Below are 25,085 nucleotides of genomic sequence, written 5' to 3'. Positions count from 1 at the left end.
TTCAAAAAAAAATATTGTCTTTAGTTCTCCTGGGGCAGCCATTTTTCCAATATGGCGCATGGCTTTTTTTGATCATGTAGCAGTTTACAGAAACCTTAATATCTAAAAAACCATTAGGGGCCTCCCCTATGTCGCAGTGGTAGCGTCATTGCCTTGTAATCAAGGGGTCCCGGGTTCGATACCCGGTGGAGTCACAAGTGGTTCGGATCCCAGTTTAAACTGTACGTCCAGTCCCGATTAGCCTTACCGTGCATAAAGTGGACTTAAAACACCAACTCAAACCAAACTAAAAAACCTCTAGAGCTAGATACCTGAAACAAGATTCATTTTGTAGCTAATGAAGCATACTTTCTATGATATTTAAGTATGTTTTGCTAAAAATTGCATCCTAACTACGAAAATTATGGTGGAAATTTGGGAAATAATAGTTAAAAATTTAGATTTTTAAGTCTGATTTTTTTAATGAAGGGGTTTAGTCTAAGGATTCAATTTTTTTTCGTGTGTAGACCTACCTGCAGGGTGTCTGCAAATAAAGTATCAGTGCTTAGAAATGCAAACCTTTTTTACAGCATTAGCTCAAGCATGGCCGTTCATTGAATTTTGACAGTTTTCGAGGTTAAGTATCTCAGATGGGTCTTCTTGAAAAATTCTGAAATTTTGCATGAAGGAAGCCCTGCATGAACCTAACTCACAGTAAAAATCTCAAACTTTTAGATTCAACTCGTTTTGGTCAATATGAAGTAACGTATGTGACCTAATTTCTGACTGCAAAGTAAGGTTAAGCTACATCCCATACTTAGAATAATGAAGTCATTTCTTTTTCTTTTTTAAATTTGGGCTAAAAAAGCTTAAGAAAATATAGTAACATAAGGTTTTAATACTTGACTTACTAGAAATTGAAATGACAATTGAAAATCTGCAAAATCTCATTGCAAAAGGTTTGATTTATTAGGTACCCATGACCAGTTGGTTTTGTCAGCTCCAGTTCCCTATTCATTCTCTGTCAAATCAGGCAGAGTTCTTTGTTCTTTCACTAAGTTCCTAAGTAAATTATCAGAAACCTTCAGTTCATTACATATGAAGGGCCAGGGGGAAAAACGATGAATGTCGATTTTTCGCCCATTTTGAGATCGCAACGCCATCTGATAGTTCAGAAGCTGTACTATAAGAATGAGAACGGCCTTGGTTGGGAAACGATGAGAAGTGCCTGAAAAACGCATTATTATTTTGGCATATATTAACGTACTTATGGAAAGAAATACTTTGTTTTTCATTTCCTGGCAAATCGTCTCAAATGAACATTCATCGTTTTTCCCCCTGGCCCTTCATATATTTTTTCTTGACCAAGTGGTAGTAGCAATCAAACCTTTTCAACATTAGTTTTCACTAATTTACATTTTTCTTCTTATAATTTCAATTATATGATTGTACTGGCCACGCAAGGGATTGTTACACGTGCCATCCTTTTCTTCAATTCTAATACTCACGGCACATTGGGTAAAAGAATGACAGCAGAGATTGTCCATGCATAGATCAAATCCAGGCTTGCCTTTCATCATATGGAATCATGTGTCTGAATCTTCTCCTGTGCAGGACTCCTATCTACTTCCAGGAATGCCTTTTCTTGAGGGGGAAAGAATACGTAGAAAATAAAGGAAACCCAAAAATAATATCTTCTACCAGCTTTGACCAAGGAGGGATTGGTGGGGGTCATAACCCCCTACCTTTGGCCCAGTATTCCATAATACCAACTGGATGTGGATACCTAATAAATCAAACCTTTTGCAATGAGATTTCGCAGATTTTCAATTATCATACCTTGTAATTTTAATTTCTGGTAAGTCAAGTATTAAAACCTTATGTTACTATATTTTCTGGGGCTTTTTTAACCCAAATTTAAAAAAAAAAAAAATACTTCATTATTCTAAGTATGGGATATAGCTTAACTTTACTTTGCAACGTCAGAAATTAGGTCACATACCTTACCTCATATTAACCAAAAAGAGTTGAATCTAAAAGTTGAGATTTTTACTGTGATTTAGCAGGGCTTCCTTCATGCAAAATTTCAGAATTTTTCAAGAGGACCCATCTGAGATATTTAACCCCGAAAACTGTCAAAATTCAATGAACGGCCATGTCTGAGCTTATGCTGTAAAAAAGGTTTGCATTTCTGAGCACTGATACTTTATTTGCAGACACCCTGCAGGTAGGTCTACACACGAAAAAAATCATTTCTTAGACTAAACCCCTTCATTAAGAAAATTGGGCTTAAAAATCTAAATTTTTAACTATTGTTTCCCAAATTTCCACCATAATTTTCATACTTAGGATGCAATTTTTAGCAAAACGTATTTGAATATCATAGAAAGTATGCTTCATTAGTAGAGGCACATATTTTTGGTAAATAAAAAAGCAAAATTTCGGTATCAAAACAGAGTCAATTTCGGGTTCAAAAGCGGTAAATAAAATGAAATTTCGCTGTTATAGCGGTGAAAAGCGGTATATAAAATGACATTTTGGTTATAAAAATATGAATATAATCCAAATTTAATTTCAAAACTGCACTGTTACACAAAATAAACATATTCCTTCCAATAACACATTAAATCATTACCAGAATATTAAGTTTATTCCTGTATAAACAGGTCCATTTTTGCTTCTCAAATATGTACAGCAAAATTAATTAATTTTCCGTGAATTGCATAACTCACAGGATACTTCAGACTTCAGAAAGTGTTGCATCTGTATATAAACTGTAAATTTCGTGTTTAAGAGTCAATTTCGCACTTTGCAGTTCATTTCACATCATTTCGTGACAAAACAGGGTAGGGAAATGTACCTCACACCATTCAGAAACATGAAATATTAACATTACAATGTGTTATTTCACATTTCGTGTTTTCGTCAAAAACGAAATATGCATGCCTCTATTCATTAGCTACAAAATGAATTTTGTTTCAGGTATCTAGCTGTAATGGTTTTTTTTAGATATTAAGGTTTCTGTAAACTGCTTCATGAGCAAAGAAAGCCATGCGCCATGTTGGAAAAATGGCTGCCCCAGGGGGAAAATATATTTTTTTAACATTGGTTTTGATATCTAGAAACATGTACAAACTTATGTACTAAAAATGAAAATTTTCTAAAGTGGTCATGCAACCACCATTAGATGGTTTGGCATGGAATGACCCTATAACTCAATGTGACCACCCCTCAAGTCTAGGCACATGTGTCAACAATCCACCTTCTCCAATATAGAGGGTGTAATCTCAGCAACTATGGCCGTAATGCGTTGTTTCAACTGCGCTATGCTGTGGATCTTCACCTTGTACACCTTAGACTTGATAAACCCTCAAATGAAAGAGTCTAAGAGGGGCCATTCGAGGTGGGGGGGGGGGGCAACTCCCTGTTGCAAGACACAACTAATCCATCTACCGGTGAAAACTTCGTTTAGGTGATACGAACAATGATTGCAAAATTGGGTGGTGCCCCGGCCTGTTGGTGCATAGTAAGAAGCTTGGTGTGCCCCAATCCACCGTGCTATGAGCCACAGTTGGTAGATGCTGGAATTATGGATACAGAGTCGCCTGGTGGATGCAATGGGGCTACGTGTGATCGCTTGCTGTACATTTTTACAATTTATGGTGTTACGGCTGACTTATCAGGACGTTCTTTATCCAAAACACTACCCGTTCGCTTGAATTTGTTGATCAGGTTCTTAATAGCCAGCCTGGTGGGGTCTGGTTTTCTGAATTTCTGAGCGAGGTCCATCCGCACCTGTTCATATGCCATTCCACGGAACTCCATTCCCGTTTACTAGAAAAGGACTTTCTATAAAAAACTATTATCTATATGTAAGGTGCCAAAAACCACGTGAGCAATTTTAAGCATGTTTTTTTTTTTTTAATTTAAAAAGATCTATTTAAATAATAAATATCATAATTTTTATCCACCCTGGTCGCTTCTACTAAGTTTGTTAGCTTCTGTGGGGTGTCAATTTCCCTCATGGCTTCCATTAGCTTCTCCTTTTTATGGTATCATATGCATATTTAAAGTCTATGTAAAGGTCATATGTGTTTATTCCAAATTCTTGTCCGATTGTATGTATGTGATCTTAGGTGGATTTTTCCTCTCTAAAGCCACATTGGTAGTCACTTTTATTTTATTTACATATGGGGAAAGTCTTTGGAACAGTATATTAGAAAAAATGTTGTATCCTGTGTTTGCTAATACCTCTATAGTTTCCTGTTTGTAGACAATCTCCTTTATTATGTATTGGGATATATGATACCTTCCTTCCATTGTGATGGGATTTCTTCATCCTTCCATATTCTATCTAGTAGCTTTTGCATGCTTCCCATGAAATCCCTTCCATAAAGTTTCTTCATCTCAGCTGTTATTTTGTCAGATTCTGGTGCTCTGTTGTTGTTCAGCGTTGCAATGGCACCCCTAACTTCTTCAAGGCTAGGCCCGTCTTTTTCCCGTTCATTCATTTTGTGGTTTGTGACATTCTGATTTTCTTCCCTCTCCTGATTCTGTTCTTGCTCCCTTTCATTCTCATTCTGGTTCTGGTCATTCAATAGTTCATTAAAATGTCCCTGCCATCTGGTTAAAATATCCTGGTCATTGCTTAGCAGTCGTCCATCCTTATCCTTACATATACGTATATATATGCTCCTGTTTGGAATCTTACTCTCATTTCATTGACATTTCTATAGAATCGTCTACTTTCTCGTTTTTCATTAAATCCTTCCATTGTCTCATTTTATTTTCCTCGTACTCCCTCTTCTTTCTTTTATGTAATTTCTTTTCTTTCTTCCTCAATTCCCTATATAGTTCTAACTTTGTTCTTGTAAACTAGCTTTGCATCATATTTTGATATGCTTAATTTTTCTGCCTGGTTATCACCTTACACTCCTCATCAAACCATTTAATATGGTTTTGTTTCTTCATTTTCCCTATTTCCTCATCAGCTACTTTTATTATTATGTCTCTTATATTGCTCCACCCCTCATTACTTCTACTATTCATACCACCTTTCCAAGTTCCTCAGCCCGTCAGCAATCTTTTCCTACCATCTTTTTCCTTCAATTTATTAATGTCATATCTTGTAATTTCACTTTTGTTGTCTTCCTTTTGTACAAGTTATTTGGTTCTTAATCTTAGCAATAACCAGGTAGTGGTCTGTCTCCATATTAGCACATACATGTAAAATGTTAATTTGTGTTGAAGGGGTCCCGGGTTCGATACCCGGTGGAGGCACAAGTGGTTCGGATCCCACTTTAAACTGTAGGTCCAGTCCCAATTAGCCTTACAGTGCATAAAGTGGACTTAAAACACAAACTCAAACTCCCATTAATTTGTGTTGACTATCTAAAATTACATGGTCTATCTGATTACTTGATCCCCCATCCAGACTTCTCCATGTTGCTTTATGTATATCTTTATGAGGAAGAAAGTGCCTGCTATGATCATTTGATGCCTATTTGAGAAATCAACGAGTTCCATTTCATTATCATTACTCTCATGGTGCAGGCTTTGCATTCCAACCACTGGTCTAGCCCAGGTTTCCTGGCCTACCTTTGCATTAAGATCTCCGAAGATTATTTTAATATCATATCAAGGGAAGGAGTGGTAGGCACTCTCCAATTTATTATGATAGGCATCCTTTTCATCCTCAGGTTTATCTTCCGTTGGTGCGTGAGTTGTTATCGAGATAGTCATATAATTTCCCCCTAATTCTTAAAATACAGGTCTGTCATCGATTGCCTTAAAATCCATTACAAGATTTTTACATCAGATTTAATCTATTTTCCATGGTTTGCATAACTTGCAGGATAATTCAGACCTCGGAAAATATCTCATCGATAAATAAAATAAGAGTTTATTTTGCATTATTTCGTGACAAAACATGATAACGAAATGCACCTCACACCTTTCAAAAACATGGATAATGAACCTTACAATGGTTTATTTCACATCTCGTTCTATCTTCAAAAACGAAATATGCATGCCCCTAATTATTGTTAATCATTGCAGATGTTCATTCGCCCCATTCTTGGAAATAAATTTCATGAGAGGCTAGCGGAAAACATAAACAAGGTGTACAAGTTGCCTGAAACCGGGGAAGCAGTCACCTCTGCACCAGAACAGCCACCACAAGAGTTGACACCAGCCAGCATCACATCGGAAGCTGCAATGCAGCAGGAATTGAACCAGGCCATCAAGACCATAGTGGAACAGACGGAGGCGGATCCACTCTTTGATCGCATCCTGGAAGAAATATTAGGTAAGTTGCTGCAAATGCATATCCAATTAACCTGAGATTTTTCTCTCTTTATTTAAGGCTTATCTACAGGGTGAGACTAAAATATGGCTACACATTTGAAGTAAATGTAGTGTGCTACTGTTCAATGTAGAGGGAGATTGTGAATTGTACATTAAATTTGAAACTTCCTTTTATCATTTCAGACAAATGTCCCGAGCCCAAGCTTATGTCATTAGTCAAGATGGTGCTGAACATGCAGCAACGGGTTACAGTTGCAGCATGGGCAATTGTGTACCAGAATGATCGTAAGAGTTGTGTGCACATCAGTGGACTTAAACTAAACTACAATTTGATGTAAGCAGTCGTTTTCTCCACTTGACCACAGCCACCGACAACAATGTTACGTTAAAATCACGTCTTGCCAGCCTCACAATCTTTCTGGCATGCAGTTGCCCACGCTGCAACTATAACGTGTTGCAGCATGTTAAGCACCATCTTTGCTTAATGACATAAACTTGGGTTCACGACATTTGTTTGAAATGAAGAAAAAAAAGTTTCAAATTGAATATAGCATTCACCACTTCCCTCTACATTGCACAGTTACACACTATATGTACTTCAAATGTGTAGCCATATTTCTGACCAGGGTGTCTACCAGTGTGTAAAGTCATGAGTCAAGATTTATTTGATTTGATTTGATTTATTTTACTTCGCTTTTCTTTTGGCTCATTGCGAAGATGGGGATGAATAATGATATGATGAAATTTGATGAATGTACACTCAGAAACACCCATGCCCGGACTGAGATTTGAACCTGGAACCCCTGGTGTCTTAGCACAATGTGCTAACCACTCTGCCACGGGGGCCGGCATGAAAGTCAAGAAAAAGTAATCAACAATGTAGGTCAAGAAGTCAATAAAATGTCAAGAAATTTACTGTCACAATGACTAATTGAATTATTTAGTTTATTTCACTTCACTTTCCTGCTCCTTCGGCTAATTGCGAAGATGAGGATGAATGGTGGTAAGAAAAGATGTATGAAGGGACAATCACAAACATTTAGGGCTGACAACATAAGATTATACTGGCTGTGACCCTCGCAAGTCTGCCAACTGCAGTCCAGGATACATTAATAGAGAAAGCAAGTCTCATTCTCTTGTTAAACACAGCTTCAGTTTTCATCTTAACTGGCCTTTTGGTAGGGATTTTTCATGAAATAAATATTTATTTTCTAATTGCTGATTTCCAACTTTACCTAAGTAGGGACCGAGAAAATAAAGGTTAAGAATAACAAAAAGGTCAAGAAAGTCAAGAATTTTGCATTTGTTATTATGGTAGACTGATAAGTTATTATAGTATTTTTTTCATTAAAAGACTAGATTTTGTAATGAAACAATGTTATTACTACTGAAATTATATTTTATTTGAAAGTAACTATCAACATGTTTCATTAACCAATTACATCTGTGACATATATGCAACGTTAGGCAGATAAGTAAGTATTTATGAAGATAATTACAATACTGAGCCAAATGCATATTTTTTGGAATTGTAAGTGTGACTTTCTGGGAAAATCCCTGTTCTTGTAATTACAATGTCTGTAAACTTTCAAATTTCTTAAAATTAACTCTTGAGGAAGTAAAAAGCTGAATGTGTCATAGGTAGGGCTGAGAAGTTGATGACCTAAGAAATGTCAAAATATGACCTAAAAATTATTTTCGCTCTGAAAATGAAAGCTTGATTTTTTCATAAATTACAAGAGAGCAGTTGAATAATTTGATAAAACCCGTTCTTTGGTGGTTGAACCACTGAAGCAAATACATGATGAAGGTTTTGTGAATTACTCACAAGTTTAATATATATATATATAATATTAACTTATGTTTTGCGAGTATCGAGGTAAGTCCTGCGACGTTTCGGGGTGCAACTGCTCCCTTCCTCAGGCTGCTCACATTTAGGTTATGTATAAATCATAACCACATCGAACTCTCCATAGGTTCAGGATATAGGATTGGTAAAAGGTGTGTGGTTAAAAAACAGTAAAAATCTAAAACCCATTACAGGTACACGTAAAACTACCACTTTCTGTATAAGTCATTCAACTTCTCTCAGAGTGCACCTTCTACGATATTGTTGCCGGCCAGCATCTGAAAATATGGTTGTGTTTCGCGTACATCAGATTTTATATATAAAAAGTGAAAGAGGAGAGAGGAAACTCACTGGACGCAGAAAAACTTCAAATTTTCGTGATGGTATGTCACATCTTCAGGAGTAGAGAGACGTTGTAGAACTTGGTGCAGTGTTGCCAGGTCCAAAAAAATAGTGTTGACAGTGCCACAAAAAATATAGGTGGTTCTTTCGCCAGGCTTGTCGAAAACTGTGAGTGGATTGGGGGTGGGGGTTGGGGAAAGGTGGTGGTGAGGGTGAGGATAGGGGATGAGGGGCATTACGGGGTGGCCTTCTTCAGGCCTGGGGGTGTGGTTGCATTCATGGTCGATATGTAGGCCCTCTCCCATCTTCTACGTATTGAGGTGTTGGTGGATTGGGGCAAGGAGTGGACGATCGCTACCTTTAAGCAGTCATTAAAAGGAATATTGTGGTGATTGGTGTGAGTGGCAACAGCAAAGTCCAGGTTTTGGGAGGAGGAGCGGTGATTTTTGATGCGGAGGTTCAAGGCTGTGGATGTTTATCCCAGGTAGAAGGTCCCACAGATGTTGCAGGTGAGGATATAAATTAGGTTAGAGCTGTCGCAGGTTCCTTTGGGGTAGAGGGTGAATTTGCCGGTGGCAGTGTGGATCTGGAGGGTGCGGGAAGTGACAAGTATGGGGCAGGTTTTGCACCTTGGCCGGTTGCATTTGTGGATGGGTGCGAGTTGATTGTAGGTGGATTGTGGTGGACCAGGATGTTTTGGAGATTGGGAGGGCGTTTGAAAACAACTCTGGGCTTGTCGGGGAAGATATTTCTGGTGTCAGGATCACTGTGCAGGATGGGAAGGAGGGAACGTAGAGTGTGTGTGATTTTGTTGAGGTGGGGGTGATATTGGGTGACAAGTGCGGGGGGATTAATGGCAGGTGTCTTGGTGGGAGTGTATGAAGCAGTTTGGGATATTTGTTTAGTAACCAGGGTGGAAGGATATCCACGGTTGGTCAAGGCTTTGTGTAAGCGGAGGCTATGGTTCTGTCGGGAGGTGGGTGAGGTGTTGAGGCGTTGACCTCTGAGGGCTAGGGAGAATGGGATGGCTTTCTTGGTGTGGAACGGATGGGAGCTGGGGAAGTGTAGGTATTGCATATGGTTGGTAGGTTTAATGTGGATGGAGGTTTCCAAGTGTCCTTCCTTCATGTGTACATCTACATCCAGGAAGGTGATTTTGGTGGAGTGAGTCCAGTTGAAATTGATGGATCTGAAGTGGTTAAGTTTGTCTAGGAAGGTGGTCAGGGAAGGTTCTCCATGTGTCCAAAACATGAAGATGTCATCAATGAAACAGAGCCAGAGCCAGGAACTCTGGAGACCCAATCCCTCAAACCTTTCCTCTGGCTTTGTAGCCGAATGGTTAGCACTCGTGCCTTTGGGAAGAGGGGTGCTAGGCCAGATTGCCTTCATGGTTTTCATCCTGACAGGTTTTGTGTGTGCTCGTCTGATAGGGCAAATCAAAGCAATCCTACAGCTTGGATTTTGTATTCCAGATCCCCGAGAGGATGAAGTAGCTTCTGGGAATGGAGAGGAGATGCTGAAGGTGCTCGATGGGCCCCCACCCATGTCATCTCCGATCGAATCATACCATGCCGAAACTGCATCTGTGTATGTATCTTTTTAATATCTTAAACCAACTTTTTCTGCGAGGAGGGACCCAAAATAAACCGTAATTTTGTAATAAGAAATTGTGTTTTTATTTTTAGGTGTCGCAAATTTAATCTCCTTCAAAGTACTGTCCATTTATGCAATCCACCGGTCTAAACGTGATTTCCACTTTTCAAAGCCATCCTGAAACTCTTGCAATGCCCCCATCGTTTTTTTCTTCACCTCTTTCACGTCCGCAAAACTTTCCTTTGAGGACTTTTTCAATGAAAGAAGTTGCATGGAGCGAGATCGGGTGAATATGACAGGTGGATATGCTGGGTCATGCTGTTTTTGGTTAAAAATTCTTTCGCACTCAAGGCTTCGTGCGCTGGTGCATTATCATGGTGAAGCCACAACTCCCCACTTTGCAGTTCCTTGCTCAAAATCCGCTGACAGGAACTCCAGGATACACCAGACAAATCAACAAGTTCATCTGCGATGGTCTTCAAGATCAGATCACGAATTCTTGCGATGTTTTCATCAGTTCTGGAGGTCGAGAGTCACCCAGAGTGAGGTTGGTCTGCAAGTTACAATTACCATTCCTGAAGCTGGAAATCACTCTTAAAGTTGTTTTTCTCCCAGAGCAGCTTCCTTGTAAGCTGTTTCAAGCATTACAACTGTTTCCCCTGCCTTTTTCCCCAAACAGAATTTCACAGCTGCACGTTGTTCAAACTTTTCAGCCATCAAAAAAATTAAACAAACAAGTGAGAGTTTTAACAAAGAAATTTACTACGTGGCACCATGAATTAACTCAACGCTGCCGGTTGACAGACTGATGCATCTAGCGGCAGAAACATGTACTACAACAGCCCTGCCCACCAAAGAACGATTCTGGTTTCTTGTGGATTTCCCCTCGTATTGTGTTACTTTTCTCTGCAAAATTCAGTAATGTATGTGTATGTAACAAGGCTCATTCAATTTATAACCGGAAATATGTTGTAGCAAATATTTATGACAAGCACTACTGTAAAAGAACTACGGTACTATGTTTCAACATAGTCCCCCCTTACTTCAATGCACCTATGCTAGCGCTTGATAAGGGCACTGATTCCACAGGAAAAATAATATTTTGGACGCGTGCGTAACCACTCGTGCACCACTGACTGGACTTTGTTGTCATTCTGTAAACTTGATCCACAGTCCATCTTTCAGTGGGCCGAAGGTGCGAGATCGGGCAAATATAAATGATTGGGTAAGCACTCAAACTTTAGGTCCTCGATGATAGACAATGTGACACTGGCAGTGTGGTTTTGCATTGTCATGGAGCAAAAACACACCAGTGGACACCAGACCATGTCGTCTCTGCAGAATGGCTGGTTTTTGTTTTTCGCGCAAAAGGTTGGACTAGGTGGTACTGTTTACATTATGCTTCCATCTGGGAAGCAATTTCACTGACAGTAATACACTGGTTCTCCCGTATCAAGTCCTCCACTTTAGCAATATTGCTTTCTGTGACTTCAGTGACAGTGACATGGACGTGGAGAATCTTCAACACTGGTTATGTCCTGTTTGAACTTCTCGGCCCACTCGTACGCTTGTGATCGACTCATACAGTTGTCACCGTACTGAACCGTCATGCGGCGATGAATTTCTATCTGTGTCGTGTCTCACGACATTTAGCTGCTCCAGCTTGGAGCACTCCTGTAAGGGTGCTGCCATTTTACGTAACTGTTTCCCTGCGTCTGGTGCGTGAGGCAGGGGATGCCAGCCCCAGCTATGAATAGCTTACAGATGCCTTCACAAAGCAACAAACATGTAACAATCACGGTAGTATTTTAGATTTTTTATACTTCTTTTCTGGTTATTTATTGAATGCACCTTGCACATTATATGCCATGATTAGCTTCTTTGAAATGAAGGATGAAAGAGAAACTAAAAAGTTGCATTGTTTTTAAAGATAAAGATAGTTGGATGGTGTAGAGGAAGAGAATCTATGCTAAACAACTTGCTCATTCATGATGGACTTGGTAAACTAAGTTTTAATTTTGCATAAGTGAAGTCCCATGTTTCCACATTGCAACTTGCATTGTTGTTTTTTTTTTTTCGGATTAAAAGACCACTGTCTTCATTAACTGCAGGGGAGCTATATAGAAACTCTCTAAAATTGGACCTTTTTTGTGGAGGGTCTATATATAGATGGTATTTCAAAATTAACTGTTCTTCTATTGCGGCAAGTTATTTTTATAGACACCACATTTTCGTGCTATTATTAGTCTATGTGGGCTATTGGCAACCAGAAAATCCATTGTTGATGCTTTGTCAGTTCCTGAAATATATATTTTTTTAATATGTAATTAGTCACAGTGGCCTAGTTCGTAGGATGTCTGACTGCCATGCAGGTGACCTAGTTTCGATTCCTGGGGTGGGTGTTCCGAGATCAGAATTTTACCGGCCTAGTCCCTGCATAAAGTGGCTCTGGGGCTCAGCCAGCCTCAAATCAATGTGTACCTGGGGGCAACCCTGGAGGGTAAAGGCAGCCAGTGTGTGGTGCTGATCATTGCACTTCCAAAATGGCTGAGATCAAGAATATGTAGTGGGGGTGTGGGTCCCTACCCCCACATTCCCTAAATGTGCTTTCATGGCATGGTGCTGTATGCATGGAGAGAGAGAGAGAGAGAGATAGATAGGTATATGGTTTTCCTTAGCTTCATTTTGCATCTTTTTATACTTAGTTTTCTTGCATTATTTACGGTGACATGAATTTGCGGTTGCATCCATATTGATAGATATATATATATTTTTTTGGCCGCACTTCCCTTCAACGTCACCGCATTAACTGCCATCTCAATCCCAGATGTCATATCCATAGTTAATTAAAGCAGTGGTCTTCTAATTAGAAAGAAACAATCCAATTAAATTATATTTAATATTTAAGAAAAGTGTCATGTATGATGTATTTACCTTCAGAAAAGATCGGTTGCTCTTTCAATATACTTCTTTGTAGGTCTGAACCTTCTGGTGTTGAGAAAGTGTATGGAAAGCAGGTAACCAAAATGCCTGATTTGAGCGATTCTATTGAAACTCCTCTCAAGAATAGACTCAGGAGCTCTAGCCTGAAACGGAACGAACATTTGGGAGCTAACAGTGGAAAGGAGATGCGGCCGGACTCCATGGAATTCTTTCCCAATCTTGAGAACCAAAATGCCGAGGCCATTCAAAGGATAGTAGCTGCGCAGAACAAGGAACGCGCTTCGGAAGTGGAGGATGTCTGCAATCGGCAGGTAGTGGGTGAAGCACTGGGTGTCGGTCAGAAGGCTAGTGGGTGTGGGGAAGGAAGCGGAGACGTTGGCATGCCGGAGCAGTACCAGAACATGTCGTTGTCCAATCAGTCCGTTGGTGCTCTGTGTGAGGATACAGCAAAGCAGATCGTCGCAAGCAGCCAGTCGAGCTACGCTGTAACTTCAGAGCCTGTTAGTGCAAACTTCGCTGTTCAAAATGGCATCTGCCAACAGTTACCAGAACCACTTTACCTTGCTGAGAACTACAGTCACGTACCTCCGATCAATCTTGCAGTGTCGTCGGAAATGGCTTCTACTTCAACAGCCATCATGATGCCCGTCTCAGCAATCAGCTCTCAGGAAAACAATCAAACGGAGTCCTTGAATGTTCCAACATCCACAGCTGCTGTGCTTACGTTTCCAGTTTCCCAGTGCTCTGTGACTCTGCCTTCGTCTGTTCAAATGGAACAAAGTGGAAGTTTTTCCAGATCAACTGTGGTAATGTATGGTGCTTCTCAAGAACTACCTTGTGCTACAATGACAAATGCATGTGAGTACTTTGACTAAAAATAATGTTGATAATAATAATGATAATCACCATAAAGTGGGGGAAATTAGTATAAAGGCACTATACGACATACACTTTTAGAAGGAACATGAGTTCATCCAATAAGCAGCCACTGCTTTCGTGCTGTTGCCAAACTAACTGCTAGCGGAAGGGAAACAGAATTTGCTGTGTTCAATATTCAGCTTTTTTATAGATAATGAATGCACATTATATTTGAGTACTGTGAAATAATATAGTGAATATTTCTACACAGGATTATAATATCATATCACTGCAGCATATAATAGAAACTTGTACTTGAAAGACGTTTGAAGGTATTTATTGTAGAGGAAGTGCAAGGTGGTCGTCATCGCTCTCGTTTCTGTTTTCTAGCATGTTTTCCAGCAGATTTGAATAGGGGTTCACCGATTTCTGTGGCAGATATTTTACACTGTTTTATAATACGTGACACCATATGCACACCTACACCACACCCTTTAGCCGTAAGTTCTCGACAGAAAACACTGTTTCAGCACGCACTTCTTCCGATGCCAATTCATTAAAGTAAGAATACAATTTAAAAATACGATTTCTGTCTTGTGAGAACGGATTATTTTACTCTTGGTATCTGTACTACTGGTGCTATGTTTTGAGAGAGACATTAAATAACACTCACGGAACACACTATTGGACAACAATAGAACGTAAGGACTGTATTGCACAGCACGCTACGATGCCAGGGGTCCCAGGTTCGAATCCTGGCCTGGGCATAGCTGTTTGTAAGTGTCTCTTCAACAATTTCAGCATATCATCACTTCATCCTCATCTTCACAATTAACCAAACGTGGCAGACAAGCGGAAGTAAAATAAATCAAGTCAATCAATCAATAAGGGCATATTGAATCCTCTCACAACTGTTCTTCGTGGCATACAAGTAAAATAATTTACACTGCTCTTGCTACAAAAACGCTGATCTCAAACTGACTCACACTCGCAATATTCGTGAATGCCCACGACAAAGACGGGTCATTGTGTATATTCAGCCGAATTTGATACCCATAGCTTTTCCAAGACACAACTCAGCGGCATCAACACGGTGGCAATGAAAAAACACACGGAAGGAAAAAGAAATGGTTATTTTGTGTGGGTGTGTTGAGACTTGCTGTTTTCCGTGTTTCTTCAAGAAAATATAACTCCAGCTGTAGGCGACGAAAATTTATAGGACTTGGACAGTCAGCTTCAAAATGTCTTGCCCCATCTTATGATGAACCTTAAAGTGGCAAGTTTTATGAAAATATCTTTCGTGCAAGAAAAGTATGGAGCACGGCGTTTAACTTGCACACCGCAGTCTCCTAACTGTACAAAGTTACACTCCTGCCATTGGTAGGTTGCCAAGGACATGCTCTGCGTGGCCTCACCCGATGTTGCTTCTAAAAACGTACGCCGTATAGTGTATTGTGGGAAAACAATGTTATTTATTTTTTCCTATGCATATTGCTACCTTAGCTTTGGTAGACATTCGGTGCAACTTACAGACAAATCATATGAAATTATATTTTTTTTTTAGAAATATCGCATGAAAACTGAGAAATACACTCATATGTGTGGAAATTCTTATAAAGGCAAATATCGCATGAAAACTGAGAAATACACTCATATGTGTGGAAATTCTTATAAAGGCACAAAGAAACAAAATACAATCAGAAAACATTTCGGCCTAACTTACTTTTGTTTTATTGCAATTTCATCATGCTATGAATGCAATTTTAACATGGTTCAATTTTGATTTACTTCTGTTAACATGTACTGTGGAGTTTTAGCAATTACGTAAGATCTTGTTCAATATATGCTTTCGTAGTTAGGTTAGGTAGGCCAGCTTTGGTTCTCTTAGCATTAAAATAAAGTCCCTAAAAGCATTCTAGTAAGATTCCAACTTACTTGTGCATTAATTCCCACTAGTCTACGATTCTTACAGCGCTTGTCAACAAAAAATACATTAACTCTGATACACTTACTATTCATTTTTCCGCGAAAGTTTTTTTCAGGGATCTATTTCACCACTCGTCTGGTGGCTTCATCAGGCGTGAACTGTCTTGCTGCGGCTGGTGTGGTTTCTTCTTCCGCTTGTGCTTGTGGTGGCGCTAGTTGATGCAGCACTTTCACTTTTTGTCGTTCTCGTGCGGATGTAGAGCTTACTTCTGTTGCCATGCCTCAGGGTTTTTGGCGCTGCACAAGGCGGTTCCAGATCTTGTAGTCTGCTTTCGCGGGGCGGTGTTTGCTCGCGTGCGCAGGCGGGCTTTTTTCCGAACGTTTGGGGTCTGTGCTTGGTTTCTTGTCAAAGGGGGAGAGCAGGTTGGGTGGGCACTTGTTGCAGGGGAGGAGCAGGTTGGGTGGGTGCTTGTTGTTGGGAGAAGAGCAGGTTGGGCAGGTGTGCATACTCCTGATGGCGGGAAGCCAGGTTTTATTGAGGGCCCCACCCCAGTATTGGTGTTGAGGTCGGTGGGTAAGGTCACTATTGTGTAGGTTTCTTTTGTAAACCTTTTTAGTGGATTTTAGTGTGGATTTTGCTTGCATGATAAAAAGAGAAGTGTTTTAAAAAGATTAACGGGAAACATAGAGTTGAATGTCTGGGAAGCTTCGTTCATTGCAGAAGAACACTGGAATAAATTAAATAATGAAAATGGTAACATAGATCCAGTATGGAGTTTTCTTTTTCACAAATGAAGTAAGCCACCATCTTTAAAATTTAATGTAACAGAAAACATCAAGAGACTTTGTGAAAACAATGATGAATTTGAATTACCTGTTGATATTTGGGATTCATAATTTTAAATAAAAAATAATGTGATAAATATATATATATGAGGTAAGGTAAAAGGAAACACTCACCGGTTCCGGTTCCCAACTTCCGGTTCCGTCTTCTGTTTCTTCTCACACCGATGATGCTATAAATTAGCGAAAATTTTGAATTTTCCTACTGTCCGGTGAGTGTTTCCTTTTACCTTATTTGATTTTTACTTAGCCCTTTTGGCCCTCCTTGCTTTTATCCATTATATATATATATATATATATATATATATATATATATATATATCTGAAATAAAAATAAAACAGACTGCTTCTTTTCACAGTTAAGTTGCTATATTACAACAATGTAACATTGACAACATCCATTATATAACGGATTCTTTTTGTTGAAAAAATTACTAAACATTGTTATAACTGTATCTTTAGTCAAAATGAAAATAAATGTCTGATGAAGGGAGCGTGTGTTCTCCTGAAACGGCACAAAGAAAAACTGTTTTCTTATGCTTCTGATAATCGTAAACTACAGGAAAATAATTCTTCAATGCAAGCAATGCGTACATACAAGAAAAACTATTATACCTCGTAAAAAAAAGTCACGTTTTCTTTCCTTCAGTTAACTCCATATTTGCCCCTCCCCCTTTGCAGGGATCAGTCCAAACTCTTCCTCAACTTGCATTGTAATCCACTCTGAAAAAGTAAACACACAACTTGCAATCTGTTTGCACCGAATGTGTATCCTAGGACACATTAAACAGTGCCGCACTCGATAATAACTCTGGTTTGGATCCCACTTTAAACTGTATATTTAGTCCCGCTTAGCTCATCAGCATAAAATGAACTGAAAACAAGCTTTACGAAACTTCCATATTTTCAGATTAATCGACAATTTATTGTAGGATTCAGGATTATTCTGGAGGTCAAACACTTGCGCCACCAAAACGTTTCCTCTCGTATTCCTGCAATGAGCTTTTTTTTTAATAGCAGCAGGCTAATGGTTCTGAAGAAAAGCCGCAATTATACGACCTTTTTGTGCCTCATGAAGTTGTTTTAACTTTTTTTTTATCTGGAGATCGAATTTCATTATCTTCAAATCAAAACAGCTTTGCGAGATTCAAAACAATGACGCTTATTCCTTTGCACTGGAAGAGTCATTGCTGTTATCAGCAAGGGACACCTTTCCAGATGCTAGACTAAACACTGGCACCAGCTGCAGCACACAATGAGACCGGCTGGAAGTTAGAACAGCAGGTGGCAGAAGGGAAATCATCCGCATTTTAAAAATAACGCAGTTGTCAAACTGTTTTGGCAAATTTTATGACCGGCACAGTTGGGAAACGTATGAAGCAGGAAACTGGAGTTGCAACATACGTAAGATCGACGTCAACTTTTGCGGGAAACCTAGATGACAACGCATTAAGCGGGTTGATGATCTTTAGTTGGCCTATGTGGCTTTGATTATCTGTAACAGTTTCCTTTTTTTTTATGAAGTTCTACAGGGCACAAGGACACGCTTTTAATGAAAGTGGTTACCGGAAGTTGTCGGCTACCAGGCCAAAAGTTGCTTGCTCACAGGCAATTGCTGAATCTTGAGCTCAGAGCTAGACAGATGGGTGAGACTTCCAGGTGCCATGCGTCTTGTATTTTGGAACATTCCTGCGATCTTATCTCGCATTTCCCATCTAGCACTGCTGAATGTTTTCAAGGTGGTGCATTCAGCGGGGAAAGAGCTTGACCTGCCATGCAGATTGACAAAGAATGTCAATGTCCAGCGGGCATTTTTGGCTGCTTCCCTCGAGTTGTCTACAGCTCTTAGGACAAGGAAACATGTCAAGGTCAAGTTAAAATAACGTCCAAGCTCTCTCCACATTCGATCTTCTGTTGTCGACTTATGCAGGTGTCTAGTTCGTATTAAGAGAAACCAGTTTTGCCGAAGGGTCTTGTAAACAACTTCATATTAAAAATTATCCGTACTGAAATACATTATAAATCCTATCTTATCGGCTGGGGAATGGGAAGAACTTCGGATTAAAGGGTACTTCATATTAACCAATATCGTATTAACGAGGTTTTCCTGTAATTCTCAGTTATACATATTATTTTATCTTCACCGTGACAAACATATAACTCAGGTTCAACTGTAAATGAAGCGTGACAATTTCTTTTGAACCGAACATACACGAGCTAATCTAGAAATAACAGATCTGATATCACTTCAGGTAACTCTCTTTGTTATCCAAGTATATATTGCATATTCATGGCGTTTTTTGTGTTAAAATGCAAAATCCATTATTATTCTGAAAAATGACATAAATCACGTTATATCGCAATTCTGAAACACCGAAAACTTGCCTCCTTAACCTACCCAAAACACTTTATTTTGCTAAACTTTTTGTTGTGCAAGAACAAAAACTTCACGTCCCCAGTCATAAAACCAAGCCCTAATTTTGCGTTCTTGTACCATGTTCTAAACTTTCCTCTTCCATTGCAGTCCCTCCTGTGCAGCAAACATTACCAACAATTAAGAAAAAGAAGAGGGATATTCCTATAGCTCCAAAGCCAATGATTGATCCCCTTTTATTCACGAGACAGAGGCAGCTGACTCTAGAACTTGCGGAACACAGGAACAGGATGTCCAAGAAGGATAAGCAGCTTTCCCTTGCAGCTCAGGAGCAATTACTGTCAGGTAATTCTTGTTGGTGGTGATTTAGCGTGAGTGTTAAAATTACACTTGCAACATGAACTTTGTCTATTGTTACATACAAGAGAGAATTGAATGAAACCTTAATTTGTTTTTGTTATCTAGTAGATTTCTGTATGTAGGGTTACACTAGTTTGCTGCATTTAGCACAGACCTATTGCTCATCTACATATATCTTCAACTTTGAGTTAGTGCCTTTATACCTTAAGAAGAAAAATGAGTCTTGGGGTCCATGTGGAGTCACTTACCAAAGACCTTTCTACCCATATGCCTGCGAACTGAGGCCATTGTGGAACTTTCTTCTCCATTAGTGTAGTTGCTGGTGTGGTACGCATACACAGAGATATTGAATTTTCATTTGCCGAGAAATTTCTGTAATTTTTAGGCTGACAGAGGGCAAGAAACCACTCCTATTGACTGGTGCAACTGTGTATAGAAGACGCCATCTTTAAAATAACAAAAATGGTGTTTTGAATTTCACTTGATTAGTGTTGCAGCCTTGAGGAAGTTTTGTAAATAACAGTTGATACCTCGTGTAACTTTGAGCTGGATACAGTCTGTCCTACAATTGTTATTGTACTGTTAAGGTTTTCATTTGACTCTTGTAATATTTGAAATTCTTCTATAGAAGTATAGTTGCCCAGAATTCACAATTAAGTGGATATCTGTACCCACGTTGAACATATTTCATTGCTATTTTTTTCTATCTGGAGACATGTGTAAGCGTTTTGATGTTTTTTTGTCGTTTCCTATACAAACGTGATCTAGATACAGGGGAACCTTGATTTTATGTTTTTCAAGGGAAAATGTTAATTTGAAGTAAATTTATTAACATATTACAATGTTGGGACCATGAATGTACATTGCGGGAAAGTGTAAAATCCAGGTTCCACTGTAATTGAGTGTAAGGAAACACAAGTAGGCCTCTCAATGCCATTGAGAGTGAGCCAGGGAAATTTTGAAATAGATACAATCAAGGTCCTAACTTACATTGGTATTATCATTGTTACATTAGCCTGGTTCAAAATTCCCCCAAAATAAGTGTGTTTAGTAAGTCACCCTCCGCCCCTTTCCCAGTTGGGTGCCAATAGACCTAAAAACACCCCACTAACCGGTAGGGTATCTACCGTGTGGGGGACCTGGTATCGTTTCCCAAGGTACGTGATCTAAGGTTGGACTTCCAAGATGGCTGAGATCAAGAGAGTGTTGAGCCCTACCCCCCCCTTCCCCACATCCCCTAATTGTGCCTTCATGGCAGGGTGCTATGTGCACTGTGAACTTTACCTATACCTTGCTGAAAGGTATGCAGAAGGTCATGAAAGAGTCAGTCACAGAATAAATATTTACTGGAAATTTATAAGTAACATTATTACAAGATTATGTAAAGAAAAGAGTCGAGGTCACAACTTAAATTAAGTACTTAACATCATACTCATGAACGTAGTATTCTATGTACAGGGTGAGTCAAAAGCCCCCTATAAAATGTGGGTACAATTAGCTTGATAGAAACAGGTTAGGCCATAGTTGTGTGTATCAAGTGCATACCGCATACCTTTGAGTTCAAGTTTTTAAAGAAACTAAAGTGATTAGATCCTTTGAGGGTTACATAGCAGGTATGGCGGAGCTGCCTACATTCTAGGCATGTTATCCTCATTGGAGGAATAAAAAAGCTTGGACCACAACTGAAAAATGTCCCTCGGATCCCAAACTTTGGTGTTTTTTTGGTCAATTTACACCTGTCTGGGGGTGACTTGCTTTGTTCTATATAAATAAATAAATAAAATAAAAATAAAGTAATTTTTTCTACATCATGCCTTGTGTACAAGGTAACCTCCAATATAACCCAGGATGTGTTTGTTTGTTTTTCATACTGTAATTATTATGTAAATAATAGGAACTATACTCTGTCTCAGGTATCTCTGGAGCAAGTCTCTGCACAAGTAGTGACACGAGATGGCTCTACCAATGAGCATGTGACAGGGAACGGGATTGCATGGAGGGGGAAAGCGACTGCTGTTACCAGCTGTGCTATAGAGTACAATTACCTACAGCGTAAACACAGGATAGCTTTTGTTAGTTAATTATGCATTCTTTTCTTTCAGTTCCCATAATTGTTGTGCAAAGGCTTCCGAATAGTTTGGTAGATGAACAGTTGGTGATTGACGGCGACGTCACCTTGGACCCTAGTACAAGTGGTGGAAGTACATCAGGTGTTACCAATGATCCTATTACTGTGATAAGTGTGCCAGATGCCAGTGAAAGTGAAAGTGGTTCGAATGTGACCAAACATCAGCCACTGATCATCAGACGTGCCTTCACCGTCAACAAGGAAACTAGTCCAAACTCTATTAAGAAAATCACTGAAGCAACAACCAACAGTGAAGACCGTGTGAATGAAATAAAGAAATCCGAAGAGAAACAAACTGAACAAGGTGGTGAAAGTAAAGATGCTGAAGACACTAGTAATATCCCTATGCCGTGTTTAGAACCGCTGGTTGTAAATGCGGGAGGTGGTCCTTTCGTCGAAGTTCCAGAAAAGGAGAAAGTATATGATGGTGCCCAGCAGGCTTCTACGAGTTCAGATTTTGTAGTGGACAGAGGAAATGCAGAAAGGATTAAGTCAACTTCTGTCCCTGCAGAGAACAAGGTGAAAACTGCCACCGGGCCTAGAAGCTCGTCCCTCTGCCGTGGCACGCCTGCCCTTCGCAAGTTCCAACATCGGAGAGTGAGCCTTAGCACACCGAGAAGGAAGAAGAGCCACGTCCGTGCTTTAGATTTCGGCACTCCTCCTCACAAACCTGCTTCACGGAAAGCTCAAACTTCACCCAAGGGATTCTCCGCAAACGAACAACACTCCCCCTCCAGTGACCAACAGAAACGGAATGCAAAGAACATTAGGTACGGTCTTTTCAAATCTCCTCCTAGCATTGCAACCAAGGTTAGCGAGAACATTGTTTGCACCTCAAAAGATCAGGCTGCGGAAGTAACTACCCTCCCTTCATCTTTCATTCACATAGCCACCAGAAGCCCTGCACCGAGGCTGAGCAATGCGTGGGATAGCTTGGGAATGATGTTCGGCAGCGAAAATTCTTCAGGCTCTGAAATATCCAAAAGTTCATCCAAGAAGAAGGTTTCGGGAGATACTGACGTGTCCCCAAAGGAGGCAGATGCAAGCAATTCCGACGAAGTGAAGGATCTACCAAGTGCAAGAGCTATTATTGAAAATGAGAGTGCGAGTGGGTCACCCAATGTAAATTCTGAACAAAATCAAACGAGTGGTGTATCTAACGAGAACACGAACCAAGCAAGGGGCATATTTTCTTTCAACCGTCAGAAAGGAAAGAAGAGTGCTTGGGATGCTGATCTCAGAGCCCTCGTAGGTGAAACTTCTTTCCCTACTGTTAGCTCTGATGCTAGTTCGAAAAAGAAGAAAGCATCTGGAAAGAATGGTGCAAAGAAAGGCAAAAAGGATAAAAGTTTGTGCAAGGAATCCAAAAATGAAGAACCAGCAGGTGGAGATACGCCAGCAAAAGACACTAAGAGCACGGATAATGTGGTGAAATCCCAGCAGAACAACAGAAAAAGGACTCCGTGTGGCAGTAAAAAGTCAATGGAAGGTTTCTGTGATAACGAAGAAGATGAAAACAGTACAGGCGACAGTGCAGGTGACAGATCAGTCAGAAAGAGCACAAGAATAAAGAACATGGCACAAACAAGCGAACTCCCATCGTCCAGTGCAAATAGTGATGCAGACTGTTCTTCAGAAAGAGAAGGAAATGAACGTTCCTTGCAGAGAAAGAATAAACTGTCAACAAGGAAAGCGTCTAAGAAAAGTTTAGTCCTGTCACCACAGAAGTTAAGAAATGCAAAGAAGACTGTGTTGTACGAAAAGATGTTGCCTCCTGAGAAGGTGGCAGTCAGTGAAGACTGTGCAGCAAGGCCTGTTTCACAGCAGAACAACTCTAAGAATAAGCCTAGCAGTGTTGTGGTCCAGACTGATCCCTCTGCATTCTCTAGCAATGTGAATGAAACTGCAGCAGGGGACATAGATGAGTTTGTAGTCTTAGATTTGAGCACTCCCAGGAAGGAGGATTCGGAACAACTAACCTCACTGGAAGGCATCAAAGAGTGCGGAACGACCCCATTGACCAAAGTAGTGAAGGATGGGTACACATTCGAGTGCACTTTAATCGAGACCCCAGTGTATCCACCTACTCCAAATATCGCAGTGACGCCGCAACCTAAAAATGTTGACGTGTCACCATCTGGATCTGTTGAAGCTGAAAGTAGCGAGGTTTTGAACCTCAGTGCTTCGGCGGACCACGGAGACAAGCAAGTGACATCCAAGAGTGAATACGAAGAACTGTCAAAGAGAAGTGATTCTTGTTTGACACACGAGGGGCCAGATGAGAGTGAGCAACCTGCAGACGAACGTGATGGAAGAGCATGGGAAGAGGAAGATGTCGATGTAGAGGGGATTTTGGGCACTGACACAGCAGGTTGTGCCAGGGTGTACAATTACATTCAAAGCCCTGAGTACAAAGCAAAATCGAAACAAGATAATCGGAAGCTGGAGCATCAGAGCAAGAAGGAAGGGTTGTCCAAGCAAACAAAGAAACACAAAAGGAAGCTGCATAAGGCCAAATGTAAGAAGATTGAGAATGCATTTACCAGTAAGTATAACATTAAAATTTATTTTAATTATGGTAGAATATAATACAAATGTATCTTGTTGTAAACAAAGACAGGGTGTTTCACTCTCTCTTGGCACCTGATTTTCGCTTAGAGAAATCAAACTCTTGGTCATAATGTAATGAAATTTGCTATGGACATACCTTGGCGTATGAGAAGCATGGTGACGTTACAACAAGAGTTGGAAGTAATCTCTTAATTGTCTCTTTTCACTTTGTCAGGAGGTTGCAATTGTTGCAGAGCAGTAACAAAATATGCACACAGCTTTGCTTTTTTGGCAGCTCGTAGACATATGCTTGTGGAAACTCCCATTTTGTGCGAGAGTCTACGCAACGACTTCTTTGGTGAGGCCAGCAATCTGTTTTTCACTTCCTGCACTGTTGCTTCTGGCAGTTTTGGAGATCGTCCTTTATGCACATCCAACAATGTTTCCAGTTTCTTCATGAAATATTGAATAGAAGACTTTGCAGGCAGTTTCCGGGCCCCAAAACTGTGCAATAAATTGTTGCTGGCACACCTTTATGGACCCCTTTTTGGCATTTAACAGCAGAATCGCCCAGATGTTCGTGCATGCCCTCGCAAGGACTAGAGAGACTAAGGTGCCATCTCCAATGACGTCACCATGCTTCTCATACACCAAGCTATGTCTAACAAATTTCATTACATTATGACCAATAGTTTGATTTTTATAAGCGAAAATCAGGGGCTAAGAGCGAGTGAAACACTCTGTATTATGAATTAATTTTGTAGCATACTTAACTACCTAAAAACACAGAATATTTAATTTTGGTTTTACATAAAAGTTTGCCTAAAAAAAAACTTCTTTCACTTCTGTTCTTTTATATATTTTGTGAGCTCGTGTAATCATGGCCATCATCACGTCTCTGTTGCCCTAGTTAGAACTTTGTAGCTACTGAGAGAGAGAGAGAGTGTGTGTGTGTGTGTGAGTGAGTGAGTGTGAGAGAGTGAGAGAGTGTGTGTGTGTGTGAGTGAGTGAGTGTGAGTGAGTGAGTGTGAGTG

The 25,085-nt window shown here is 39.9% G+C and overlaps 1 protein-coding gene across 4 annotated transcripts in view; it reads left to right on the top strand.

The window, feature by feature from the left end:
* LOC145988489 (uncharacterized) overlaps positions 1-25,085 on the top strand; it is an 80,809-nt gene that overhangs the window by 24,628 nt on the left and 31,096 nt on the right. For all 4 annotated transcript variants that reach the window (XM_083123344.1, XM_083123342.1, XM_083123343.1 and 1 more), the window contains exons 8-12: positions 6,037-6,286; positions 9,949-10,063; positions 13,047-13,870; positions 19,164-19,358; positions 21,476-24,046. In XM_083123344.1, coding sequence (XP_082979470.1) covers positions 6,037-6,286; positions 9,949-10,063; positions 13,047-13,870; positions 19,164-19,358; positions 21,476-24,046 — 3,955 coding nt within the window. The remainder of the gene's footprint in view (positions 1-6,036; positions 6,287-9,948; positions 10,064-13,046; positions 13,871-19,163; positions 19,359-21,475; positions 24,047-25,085) is intronic.

Source organism: Lepisma saccharinum, chromosome 6, assembly GCF_977018435.1.
Source record: "Lepisma saccharinum chromosome 6, izLepSacc3.1, whole genome shotgun sequence".
NCBI classification, from domain to species: Eukaryota; Metazoa; Arthropoda; class Insecta; order Zygentoma; family Lepismatidae; genus Lepisma; species Lepisma saccharinum.
The sequence above is the reverse complement of the archived record's forward strand: the minus strand, read 5'-3'. Positions and strand labels throughout refer to the sequence as shown.